We start from the raw sequence: 13,537 nt of genomic DNA, 5'->3' as shown, positions 1-13,537 counted from the left end.
AACTCCCCAGACAGGAAGAAACACAGTGGAATAGATCAACTCCCCAGACAGGAAGAAACACAGTGGAATAGATCAACTCCCCAGACAGGAAGAAACACAGTGGAATAGATCAACTCCCCAGACAGGAAGAAACACAGTGGAATAGATCAACTCCCCAGACAGGAAGAAACACAGTGGAATAGATCAACTCCCCAGACCCAGACAGGAAGAAACACAGTGGAATAGATCAACTCCCCAGACAGGAAGAAACACAGTGGAATAGATCAACTCCCCAGACAGGAAGAAACACAGTGGAATAGATCAACTCCCCAGACAGGAAGAAACACAGTGGAATAGATCAACTCCCCAGACAGGAAGAAACAGTGGAATAGATCAACTCCCCAGACAGGAAGAAACACAGTGGAATAGATCAACTCCCCAGACAGGAAGAAACAGTGGAATAGATCAACTCCCCAGACAGGAAGAAACACAGTGGAATAGATCAACTCCCCAGACAGGAAGAAACACAGTGGAATAGATCAACAACCCAGACAGGAAGAAACACAGTGGAATAGATCAACAACCCAGACAGGAAGAAACAGTGGAATAGATCAACTCCCCAGACCCAGACAGGAAGAAACACAGTGGAATAGATCAACTCCACAGACAGGAAGAAACAGTGGAATAGATCAACTCCACAGACAGGAAGAAACACAGTGGAATAGATCAACTCCCCAGACCCAGACAGGAAGAAACACAGTGGAATAGATCAACTCCACAGACAGGAAGAAACACAGTAGAATAGATCAACTCCACAGACAGGAGGAAACACAGTGGAATAGATCAACTCCACAGACAGGAAGAAACACAGTGGAATAGATCAACTCCCCAGACCCAGACAGGAAGAAACACAGTGGAATAGATCAACTCCCCAGACCCAGACAGGAAGAAACACAGTGGAATAGATCAACTCCACAGACAGGAAGAAACACAGTGGAATAGATCAACTCCCCAGACAGGAAGAAACACAGTGGAATAGATCAACTCCACAGACAGGAAGAAACACAGTGGAATAGATCAACTCCACAGACAGGAAGAAACAGTGGAATAGATCAACTACCCAGACAGGAAGAAACACAGTGGAACCAGACTCCAAAACAGGAGGCAGAAGCCTTCATCTTCACAAGTCAAAACCCCTATGATTTCTAGCTGTAAGAAGATGTCTGACCGTTAGTTGCAGCCCATCCATTAGGGCATCAGGGAAGCCACCAAACTTATGATTGGTCCAAAAAATATATATATATTATTTAAAAAATATAATACAACACTGTTAAAAAGTTTTGGGTCACTTAAAAATGTCCTTGTTTTTGAAAGAAAATAAGATAAAAAGCTTTTTGTCCATTAAAATAACAAAATTGATCTGAAATACAGTGTATACATTGCTAATGTTGTAAATGACTATTGTAGCTGGAAACGGCAGATATTTTATGGAATATCTACATAGGCGTACAGAGGCCAATTATCAGCAACCATCAGTCCTGTGTTCCAATGGCACATTGTGTTAGCTAATCCAAGTTGATAATTTTAAAAAGGCTAATTGATCATTAGAAAACCCTTTTGCAATTATGTTAGCATGGCTGAAAAATGTTGTGCTGAATAATTAAAGAAGCAATAGAACTGGCCTTCTTTAGACTAGTTGAGTATCCGGAGCATCAGCATTTGTGGGTTCGATTACAGGCTCAAAGTGGCCAGAACCAAAGACCTTTCTTCTGAAACCAGTCAGTCTATTCATGTTCTGAGAAATGAAGGCTATTCCATGTGAGAAATTGCCAAGAAACTGAAGATCTCATACAACGCTGTGTACTACTCCCTTCACAGAACAGCACAAACTGGATCTAACCGGAATAGAAAGAGAAGTGGGAGGCCCCGGTGCACAACTGAGCAAGAGGACAAGTACATTAGAGTGTCTAGTTTGAGAAACAGACAGCTCACAAGTCCTCAACTGGCACCTTCATTAAATAGTACCCACAAAACACCAGTCTCAACGTCAACAGTGAAGAGTCGACTCCGGGATGCTGGCCTTCTAGGCAGAGTTACAAAGAAAAAGCCATATCTCAGACTGGCCAATAAAAAAAAGAAAAGATTAAGACGGGTGAAAGAACAGACACTGGAAGATATGGACAGATCTAAGTTTGAGGTGTTCGGATCACAAAGAAAAACACTGGACCCAGAAAAAAATGAAAAGATGCTGGAGGAGTGCTTGACGCCATCTGTTAAGCATGGTGGAAGCAGTGATGGTCTGTGGGTGCTTTGGGTGGTGGTATAAAGTGGGAGATTTGTACAGGGTAAAAGGGATCTTGAAGGAAGGAAGGATATCACTCCATTTTGCAATGCCATACCCGGTGGACTGTGCTTAATTGGAGCCAATTTCCTCCTACAACAGGACAATTATCCAAAGTACAGCTGCAAACTATGCAATAACTATTTAGGGAAGAAGCAGTCAGCTGGTATTCTGTCTACAATGGAGAGGCCAGCACAGTCACCGGATCTCAACCCTATTGAGCAGTTGTGGAAGCAACTTGCGCACTTCTTACGTACCATATGGTCATCAAGCCAATCCAACTTGTGGGAGGAGCTTCAGGAAACATGGGGTGAAATCTCTTCAGATTACCTCAACATATAGCATGCCAATGGTCTGCAAAACTGTAATTGCCGCAAATGCGAGGATTCTTTGACGAAAGCAAAGTTTGAAGGACACAATTATTATTCAAATTCAAAACCATTATTTATAACCTTGTCAACGTCTTGACTATATTTCCTATTCATTTTGCAACTCATTTCAAGCATTATTTCATGGAAAACAAGGACATTGCCAAGTGACCCCAAGCTTTTGAACGGTAGTGTAATGTATATATATATAGATCAACTCCCCACAACTCACCATAATTTGCAAATAAATTAATTAAAAATCCTACAATGTGATTTTCTGGATTTTTTTTTCTCATTTTGTCTGTCATAGTTGAAATGTACACCTATGATGAAAATTACAGGCCTCTCTCATCTTTATAAGTGGGTGAACTTGCACAATTGGTGGCTGACTAAATACTTTTTTGCCCCACTGTGTGTGTGTGTGTGTGTGTGTGTGTGTGTGTGTGTGTGTGTGTGTACACAGACAATTCAGGGATTATGTTTAAAATACTCATAAAACGTGTAGTAAATGTGTGTACATTTTACTCTTTCAAATATATATTAGTTAAAACAAGACATTGAGTTACCTACTACTCTGCCAGCATCAGCTGGCCTACCGGCCCAGTGGTTCGATTGCACTGGCAACTTTAACACTGTTTGCTATGGGGGGGGGGCATGAAATTTAAGATTTGTTTTTCTTTGATTAGCAGCTAGCTAGCGGTAGCTTGCTAGCCCGCATTCAGATTTCAATTCTCTCTCTGATCTCATATCTCAAACGCTGAAATATGAAGTTATTTCAGAATGAAAGTTAACTAGGCAGATCCTCATGCTTTGAGGCATTATGCTCTCGCTATCCACATTAAGATCATGTGTTTTCATTTGTCGCATGTGTGATCGTTTCATTCTCCCTGTGCTCGTCACCGGTGAACTCGCTCGTGAGCTGGCTGCTCCTAAATAGTTGGTAATCTGTTCAAAACGGTGTCATCGTGTCCAGTAGTGATGATTACATTGTTTTACATGCAAAAGTGTAACAGGTGTATTTAGGCTGTTGTTCAAATGCACAGACCACTTTATATACAGTATGTTCCCAATGAAACTACCGGTAGTTTGAAAACATGCCATAACATTTCTGTCATGCTGAATACCCCGGGTATTCGCCTAATCAGCGGCCGACCAGATTCCTGTTCTCGTAACCATGTATAAAGTGATTTAGAAAAAAGTTATTTCTGATCCGGTTGAACTGGGCCACAGGGCCTTAGTGATTGTGGGCCTGGCTGACCTTACTCTTGCAGGGCAGAGCAGGGCTGGGGAAGACTACCGAGTGCTGGGGAGGAGATGGCCCCCGCTGCTAGCCAGCCTAATAAAGTATTCATACACACCCTGGGACCACCCAGTCCTTTGAAGGGACTGCTGAGCCACCAACCCAATATCAGCCTCACTCAGAGAGGCGGAGGCAGAGCTACAAACATTGATCTGATGTAGAAATAACAGTAAATGTGGGGTACCGTAACACAGGAAGGAAGGAAGGAAGGAAGGAAGGAAGGAAGGAAAGAAGGAAAGAAGGAAAGAAGGAAGGAAAGAAGGAAAGAAGGAAAGAAGGAAAGAAGGAAAGAAGGAAAGAAGGAAAGAAGGAAGGAAGGAAGGAAGGAAGGAAGGAAGGAAGGAAGGAAGGAAGGAAGGAAGTCGCCACCTCGGGATGAGGGACAGACAAAAAGTAGGCACTGACGAGACTACATTAAATGCATGTTCGTATGCACAGTATATCTCTGTGACAATCCAATTCTCTAAAAAGAAACTGTTTGAGATATGTAGATCTGTTTAAAATGACCTTGGCAAAGCAACCCAGTGGGGACTCTTCACCCTTTTTCATTCCCATCTATCTGGGAATTATTGTTATTAATTCCTAACTTGATCAAACAAATCATTTGAATAATCTCCCCTCGGATAGGCTATTATAGGCTACTTTGACTAATCAGCATCGTGAGAATGCTCTAATGACATCGTTCAAAGTCCGATAACTTTCAAGCCGGCGCTGTTGGTGTTATGCAGTAATACTGACTTTGTTAAAGCAAACAAAAATCCTTTGAAAACACCCTGGTAAATAGCCTACAGTAAATAGGTCTCAGATTAACTGCCTATCCTGTTACCTACAACAAACATGCCATTAGGCTAATTGGGCACCTGTGTATTTATGTATAAAATATCAAATGTACTCTGTGACAAATCAGATTAAGCTGGTTTGTGATGGTTAATTCCTTTATTATGAAGCATGCCAACTGGAGAGAAAAAAATGATCCACTACTTCAAATCAACGATGCGCTCTCTCTGCGCGCATCTGGTCAACTACCAGGCATGCAACTCCAGCTTGCTTACCTTGGTGGTAACAATGCATAGGCAGTCCATTCTCGCGAACACTGCAGCAGCCCCGAACCGCTCAGCATCTCATAATGATCCACCACAAGCTCCTTACGACCACACAACTACCGCGTGTAGTCAGCGCAGCACACACCGCCTCGGTGAGTCAAAAGGCGTCCCATGGTGAGGTCAGCGTCCTTTGTTTCGCAGGTTAACGGAGGGGCGGGCATGAGTGGATAAAAGAGGATGCTCCATTCGCTTCCACTGGTAATAGCCGCTCAAGTAGCTACGAACGCGCACGATAGGCTGGCGCGTTCACAGGAGCATTGCGCTCCCACCCGCACATCATTTCAGCGCGGGTAGTCAGAGCCATGTGGGCTACAGAACCCCACAGTAGTGTAGGATGATGTGTAGAGTGCTGATGTATTCTTAACCCCTACAGTCTCATTATTTAGATGAAAACTCTCTAGGCTGCTGCTGGTCTAAAAAAAAAAAACTGTGCTAATCAAGGAATGCTTTCGTCATAACGGGCAGCTTTAACAACCTCTCGTTGGAAGAAAAATCACCCCTCAATTGAGTCGATTACAATGAAACTCACTCAAATCACACATTTGAAATATAGAAACATTTTAGTTATTGCTAATTTCCAATGTAATATTCTGTAAAACATAATATTCTCTATATACGTCATCTATCAACTAAACGTATGGAAAGCTCCCAGACCTCAATATTAAAATAGAAACAAGAGGATGTCAGCAGGTAAACATTAGAGACCCAGTGACCTTCAGGGAGGTCTAAACATATGAATATTCCAACAGTCTGGATCTCAGATGGTGTTCTGTGGAGCATGAAGCCGTCAAATGACTTCCCTAAAGGCACAGCCCAGAGTGGACAGACTCCTCACTGGCTCCCTCCACTCTCCCTCACTAGCAACGCTAAGCCCAGAGTGGACAGACTCCTCACTGGCTCCCTCCACTCTCCCTCACTAGCAACGCTAAGCCCAGAGTGGACAGACTCCTCACTGGCTCCCTCCACTCTCCCTCACTAGCAACGCTAACACAACAGCCACAGAAAGAAAACGGGGACAAAAACTGACTAACACTGATAGATGATAGAAAAGCAGAACTCATTTGCAGCAAGTGTGGCGACCCCTTCTTCTTAACTACAAGAAAGAGATGTGCTAAGTAATGACATTTTTTTTTTTTTTAAATGTCCAGTTATCAGAGGCACTAAGTCTGGTGTAGGCCCAGGTAAGAGTGGACGAATGGGGCAATGACATTTCGGGGACCGAGACCAGGAGTGAAATGGTACCAGGAGTATATGGAATCTACCAGAAATCAGAGCCCAGTGAGTGACTGGATGACATCATGCCATGAGGCAGATACAATGAGTTCGGAAAGTATTCAGACCCCTTGACTTTTTCCATATTTTGTTACGTTACAGCCTTCTTATAAAATGTATCCGTTTTTCCCCTCTCATCAATCTACACACAATAACCCATAATGATAAAGCAAAAACTGTTTTTTAGACATTTCACTGCACCGTTGGCAGTGATTACAGCCTTAAGTATTTTTGGGTGTGATGCTACAAGCTTGGCACACCTGAATTAGGGGAGTTTCTCCCATTCTTCTCTGCTGCTCCTCTCAAGCTCTGTCAGGTTGGATGGGGAGCATCACTGCACAGCTATTTTCAGGTCTCTCTAGAGATGTTCGATCGGGTTCAAGTTCAGGCTCTGGCTGGGCAACTCAAGGACATTCAGAGACTTGTCCCGAAGCCACTCCTGAATTGTCTTGGCTGTGTGCTAAGGGTCATTGTCCTGGAAGAGAACCTTCACCCCAGTCTGAGGTCCTGTGCTCTCTGGAGCAGGTTTTCATCTGTTCATCTTTGCCTCGATCCTGACTAGTCTCCCAGTCCCCTCCTCTGAACAACATCCCCACAGCATGATGCTGCCAACACTATGCACCACCATAGGGATGGTGTCAGGTTTCCTCCAGATGTTTCCTTCAGATGTGCCGCTTGGCATTCAGGCCAAAGAGATCAATCTTGGTTTCATCAGACCTGAGAATTTTGGGTGCTTCTTGGTAAACTCATAGCCGGCTGTCGTGTGCCTTTTACTGAGGAGTGGCTTCCGCCTGGCCACTCTACCATAAAGGCTTGATTGGTGGAGTGCTGCAGTGATGGGAGAACCTTCCAGAAGGACACCCATCTCCACAGTGGAACTCTGGAGCTCTGTCAGAGTGACCATCGGGTTCTTGGTCACCTCCCTGATCAAGGCCCTTCTCCCCCATTTACTCAGTTTGGCAGGGCTGCCAGCTCTAGGAAGAGTCTTGTTGGTTCCAAACTACTTCAATTTAAGAGTGATGAGGCCACTGTGTTCTTGGGAACCTTCAATGCTGCAGAAATGTTTTGGTACCCTTCCCCAGATCTGTGCCTTGACACAATCCTGTCTCGAAGATCTACAGACAATTCCTTCAACCTCATGGCTTGGTTTTTGCTCTGACATGCACTACCAACTGTGGGACATATAGACAGGTGTGTGCCTTTCCAATTCATGTCCAATCAATTGAATTTACCACAGGTGGGATTCTAATAAAGTTGTAGACACACTCAAGGGTGATCAATGGAAACAGGATGCACCTGAGATCAATTTCGAGTCTCGTGGCAAAGGGTCTGAATACATACATAAATAAGGTATATCTGTTTTGTTATTTTAATACATTTGCAAACATTAAAAAAAAAAAAAAACGTATTTTTGCTTTGTCATTACGAGGTATTGTAGTGTAGTGTGATGTGGATTTTTTTTAAACATTTATTCAATTTTAGAATAATTCTGTGGATGTGGGAAAAAAAAGGGGTCGGAATAGTTTCTGATAGACCTATAGATGGGCATGGAGTGACAGAACAGAACACACCTCGTCTAAACAGAGTACTTACGTGCCTGAACTCGGCAGAAAAAGATTTTCCTAGCACAAGGAGTATTTCTGTTAGGAGGGGAGAGTCCTACCAAGGCCAGGTTATTGACAGGGAGGAGGGGAGAGAGAGACAATCAATTCATTTTCAACAAAGACGTTGCCATGAAAAGATATCCTTTAAAACGTAGCTTAAACTTTAACTAAAAGAAGGTCTTACAGAGAAATATTACCCACTGCTTGGACAATTAAACAGGGACATTGCAATATCAAATATTAGAATATGGATTATTACCAAGCTGACAAGGGTGGTGACTGCAAATCAATTTCAGACTCAGTACCTTAAAGGCTCCAGCATATATACAGCTAAAATAAAATATCAATCAATACAACAGCAGCAACACAGAACAAACTGACTGACTGATATCGGGCATGAACACACAATGACATGGTCTTCCAAGCGGCTTAATAGTTGTGCCGAACTATTGTGATGTCACACGAAGATTAACAGATATAACCACAGAGTCTAATATCAGGGTGCTATATCTATGGCTATAACCCCCCCCCCCCCCCCATTTTATCTCTCTCAATACAAAAAAGGTTCATTATTAAGGACAAAGGTAACACTTCCTGAGAATTCAAGATGAGATGACAGGACACCTCTCAGAAGGAAGCGTCCTATGTCTCTTTCACAGATAATTTGGTATGATTGACAGAGAGACCTACAGAGACAGGACAGGAATGCATAGCCGCTGTATGGTAGAAACCATAGAAATAGAATCCATAGAACAGGCCTCAACGATGTCACCTCTTGGTCGACCGAGAATTGTCTGTTCTTTCAACCCATCAATTGGTTGACATTTTTAAAACAATGATTTTTCTATATATAGACACGCGTTTTAATAAAATCAACTATATGCACTGAGCTTGTCTGATGCTTTAAGCACACCGTTTGAAATCATAATTATGGTACAAAAATTACTCAAGAGGGAGCCAGAGATCTAGATAACCAGAAAGGAGAAAAAAATTATACATTTTAAAAACTGTTCCTGACCCAACCCTGGCTACACCAGGGGTCGGCAACCGTTTTCATGTGAAGTGCCAATTTACCTTACTATTTCTACCGATCTGCATGTCAGTTATGATTTTCATATGCATATTTTAGTGGAACAGCTTAATTTAAATAATAACGTATTTATGTTCCATTGACAACTAGGTAAAAAAAATAGCCTACATAAAGCCAATAAATAAAAACATTGCAGGTAGAAAATAAACAGATAAAAATAAATATCCTACAAATCACACTGGCTACACATGGAGGTTTGTTTGTCATGTTCTTTTAATTGCATTAATCTTCCTACTCCGCCTGTCTGCAATGAACTTGCAACATTGTATTAAGTCAACTATCAACTGGGTCCAGCCCACAGCTCACGCTAGCAAACTTGCAACATTGTATTAAGTCAACTATCAACTGGGTCCAGCCCACAGCTCACAGTAGCAAACTTGCAACATTGTATTAAGTCAACTATCAACTGGGTCCAGCTCACAGTAGCAAACTTGCAACATTGTATTAAGTCAACTATCAACTGGGTCCAGCCCACAGCTCACAGTAGCAAACTTGCAACATTGTATTAAGTCAACTATCAACTGGGTCCAGCCCACAGCTCACAGTAGCAAACTTGCAACATTGTATTAAGTCAACTATCAACTGGGTCCAGCCCACAGCTCACAGTAGCAAACTTGCAACATTGTATTAAGTCAACTATCAACTGGGTCCAGCCCACAGCTCACAGTAGCAAACTTGCAACATTGTATTAAGTCAACTATCAACTGGGTCCAGCCCACAGCTCACACTAGCAAACTTGCAACATTGTATTAATTATTCTGGGCCCTCAGTTTTTGGTTTCCAGCACTTGCTGTTTGAGGTGAATAAAAAAAATACTCAGAAGCTTCACAGCTCATTAGTGGCAGTGAGACAATCAGAAAGACTATCAGACAGTTAATAAATTGACAAAACTCGTAAAATGTAATGAACCAAAAACTTGTTTCTCACAAATGTAGCATAGTGAGCTCAAACAAAGTGTTCACACGGACAATGAGAACGGTAAAACAATTGTAATAATGATATATTGAATGCATTAACAGAAATTAACGTAACCAAACAAACAGTGTAGATTAGAAATGATGGGAATGGATGGTAAACATACTACTGGTGATATAAGTAATGGGGAATTGATAGACCCTAACAATCAAAGAGAGATGTGACTTGGCCATTTTAGTCACACTCTCCTTATTGAATCAACATTTCAAATTATACCCAAGACACATTATTCTTCACATACTGTAGGCTGTGGAATACTCTCACAGTCCAAAGCAGTAGCCATTTATCGAAAAAAATTACAATTTCAATTATTTTTATACTTTTTTGGGGGGGTGGAACACGCCAAGGCAAATACCTCGTCCTAGTGGACTGGGCCTTACGTTGCCGAAGCCTGTCTTAGAGTGATGGACTGTACCATCCCCGCCGCAGCAACGGATTAGTCCACTCCGACAGGCGGGAATCAGACAGCCGTCTCGTGTGCCATAAAAAATAAAAATAATACTTGTGACCGCTTGATCGACAGCGTTTTATTTTTTTATCAACAGCCAATGACCAAACAATCCACCAGCCGACTGAACGAGGTCAGGCCTAGTGGACAGGCAGCCGTTGGGAGTGTATCCATGAGTTTGCCAGTCACATTGCCAAGGTTAGAGGTTCCAAGGCCTTTCTATGGATTCCATTTCTATGGTAGAACCACAGTATGGGTGTAGTAGATGGAGGACCAGGAGGGGGCAGAGGACCAGGAGGGGGCAGAGGACCAGGAGGGGGCAGAGGACCAGGAGGGGGCAGAGGACCAGGAGGGGGCGTATGCTCCACATCATCTCATCTCAAAGACAGCCAGCAGTACTGTAGCCACACTACTGTGGTGTACATTAATTATACAGGAGGATCAGCATTTTCACACACACAGTTGTCACACACACACACACTCAAGACTAAAACCTAAGCCTAAACACGCAAAGTGCAATGTATGGTAACTGGGCACACAGCCAGAAACATAGAGCATGGGAACAGTGAGCGGATTGCCAGTTGCCACAGCAAGCCTATAGGAACAGTGAGCAGCAGTCTGGCTTCATATCACATCCGTTCTAGTGGAGTGGGTTGCCAGATTTGGGCAAAATATAAACAGGGCTTATACCAAACAAGGTGCAAATAAGTACTTATCACAGTGCTATAAAGTATGCTTACCTCTATGCTGGACGTAAGGCTGCTGGGCAGGGTGTCAGAGGTGACAGCTGTAGAGGGGGAGGGAAGGCTGGAAAAGTCCCACAGGGTGACAGGGGGAGCTGGGGGCTCTGCAGGCTTGACTGGCTCTACAGATGTCTGGCCTTCCTGTAAGGTCACTTCATAAAACTCCTGGATATCTGGAGGAGTAGGGAGGAGAATGAGGAAATGGAGAGTGGGGAATCTGTTAGCACTGGATTTTGTGGTTCTTGGAAAAACACAAAATCTGAATATTTTCAACTGGCATATTATGTCTCTGGTTTCAGCATTTACATACACTAAGGTTGGAGACATTAAAACTCGTTTTTCACACCACTCAAACAAACAATAGTTTTGGCAAGTCGGTTAGGACATCTACTTTGTGCATGACAAGACATTTTTCAAACAATTATTTCACTGTATCACAATTCCAGTGAGTCAGAAGTTTACATACACTAATTTGACTGTGCCTTTATACAGCTTAGAAATTTCCAGAAAATGGAAATCAAAAGTGCACATCAATCCCAGAACAGCAGCAAAGGACCTTGTGAAGATGCTGGAGGAAACAGGTACAAAAGTATCTATATCCACAGTCCTATATCAACATAACCTGACGGGCCACTCAGCCAGGAAGAAGCCCCAGATCCAAAACCGCCATAAAAAGCCAGACTACGGTTTGAACTGCACATGGGGACAAAGATCGTACTTTTGGGAGAAATGTCCTCTGGTCTGATGAAACAAAAATAGAACTGTTTGGCCATAATGACCATCGTTATGTTTGGAGGAAAAAGGGGGAGGCTTGCAAGCAGAAGAACACCATTCCAACCGTGAAGCACAGGGGTGGCAGCATCATGTTGTGGGGGGTGGCAGCATCATGTTGTGGGGGTGGCAGCATCATGTTGTAGCATCATCATGTCTGCTTTGCTGCAGGAGGGACTGGTGCACTTCACAAAATAGATGGCGTCATGAGGGAGGAAAATTACGTGGATATACTGAAGCAAAATCTCAAGACATCAGTCAGGAAGTTAAAAGCTTGGTCGCAAATGGGTCTTCCAAATGGACAATGACCCCAAGCACACCTCCAAAGTTGAGGCAAAATGGCATAAGGACGACAAAGTCAAGGTATTGGAGTGGCCATCACAAAGCCCTGACCTCAATCCTATAGAACATTTGTGGGCAGAACTGAAAAAGCATGTGTGAGCAAAGAGGCCTACAAACCTGACTCAGTTACTCCAGCTCTGTCAGGAGGAATGGGCCAGAATTCACTCAACTTATTGTGGGAAGCTTGTGGAATTGCTACCCAAAACATTTGACCCCAAGTTAAACAATTGAAAGGCAATGCTACCAAATACTAATTGAGTGTATGTATGTAAGTAAGCTTCTGACCCACTGGGAATGTGATGAAAGGAATAACAAGGTGAAATAATTCACTCTACTATTATTCTGACATTTCACATTCTTAAAATCAAGTGGTGATCCTAACTGACCTAAGACAGGGAATTTTTACTGGGATTAAATGTCAGGTATTGTGAAAAACTTAGTTTAAATGTATTTGGCTAAGGTGTATGTAAACTTCCGACTTACACTGAAACACACTTACTTACACACTTACTTACAGTTGGTCTCAGCATGTTAGCAAGTGTACAGTTGAAGTCTGCATACAAGTTTACATACACCTTAGCCAAATACATTTAAACTCAGTTTTTCACAATTCCTGACTTTTTTGCACCAAAGTACGTTCATCTCTCGGAGACAGAACGAGTCTCCTTCCTGAGCGGTATGACGACTGCGCGGTCCCATGGTTGTACAGATGAACGTGATACCTTCAGGCGTTTGGAAATTGCTCCCAAGGATGAACCAGACTTCATCCTGCAATTTTTTTTCGTGAGGTCTTAGCTGATTTCTTTTGATTTTCCCATGATGTCAAGCAAAGAGGCACTGGGGTTGAAGGTAGGCCTTGAAATACATCCACAGGTACACCTCCAATTGACTCAAATGATGTCAATTAGCCTATCAGAAGCTTCTAAAGACATTACATTATTTTTTGGAATTTTTCAAGCTGTTTAAAAGGCACAGTCAATTTTCTGACCCACTGGAATTGTGATACAGTGAATTATAAGTGAAATAATCGTTCGGTCATAATAATAATTAACCATTTGTAGTAGTACCCCCCCCCCCCACACACATACATACGTATGGAGTAACAGTCCTAGTCAGGCATATGATGTATCTGAGCTATGTACAGTAGCATGTTACATGAGCAAGGGCTGATGACACTAGTTCAGAGAACCAGTAGTGTAAA

General features: G+C 42.7%; 1 protein-coding gene across 10 annotated transcripts in view; it reads right to left on the bottom strand.

Moving 5' to 3' along the window:
• Positions 1 to 13,537, bottom strand: part of LOC135513243 (disks large homolog 1-like) — a 324,054-nt gene that overhangs the window by 285,195 nt on the left and 25,322 nt on the right. For all 10 annotated transcript variants that reach the window (XM_064936075.1, XM_064936074.1, XM_064936071.1 and 7 more), the window contains exon 3: positions 11,221 to 11,396. In XM_064936075.1, coding sequence (XP_064792147.1) covers positions 11,221 to 11,396 — 176 coding nt within the window. The remainder of the gene's footprint in view (positions 1 to 11,220; positions 11,397 to 13,537) is intronic.

The sequence above is a fragment of the Oncorhynchus masou genome, chromosome 24 (genome assembly GCF_036934945.1).
Source record: "Oncorhynchus masou masou isolate Uvic2021 chromosome 24, UVic_Omas_1.1, whole genome shotgun sequence".
Lineage (NCBI taxonomy): Eukaryota > Metazoa > Chordata > Actinopteri > Salmoniformes > Salmonidae > Oncorhynchus > Oncorhynchus masou.
The sequence above is the reverse complement of the archived record's forward strand: the minus strand, read 5'-3'. Positions and strand labels throughout refer to the sequence as shown.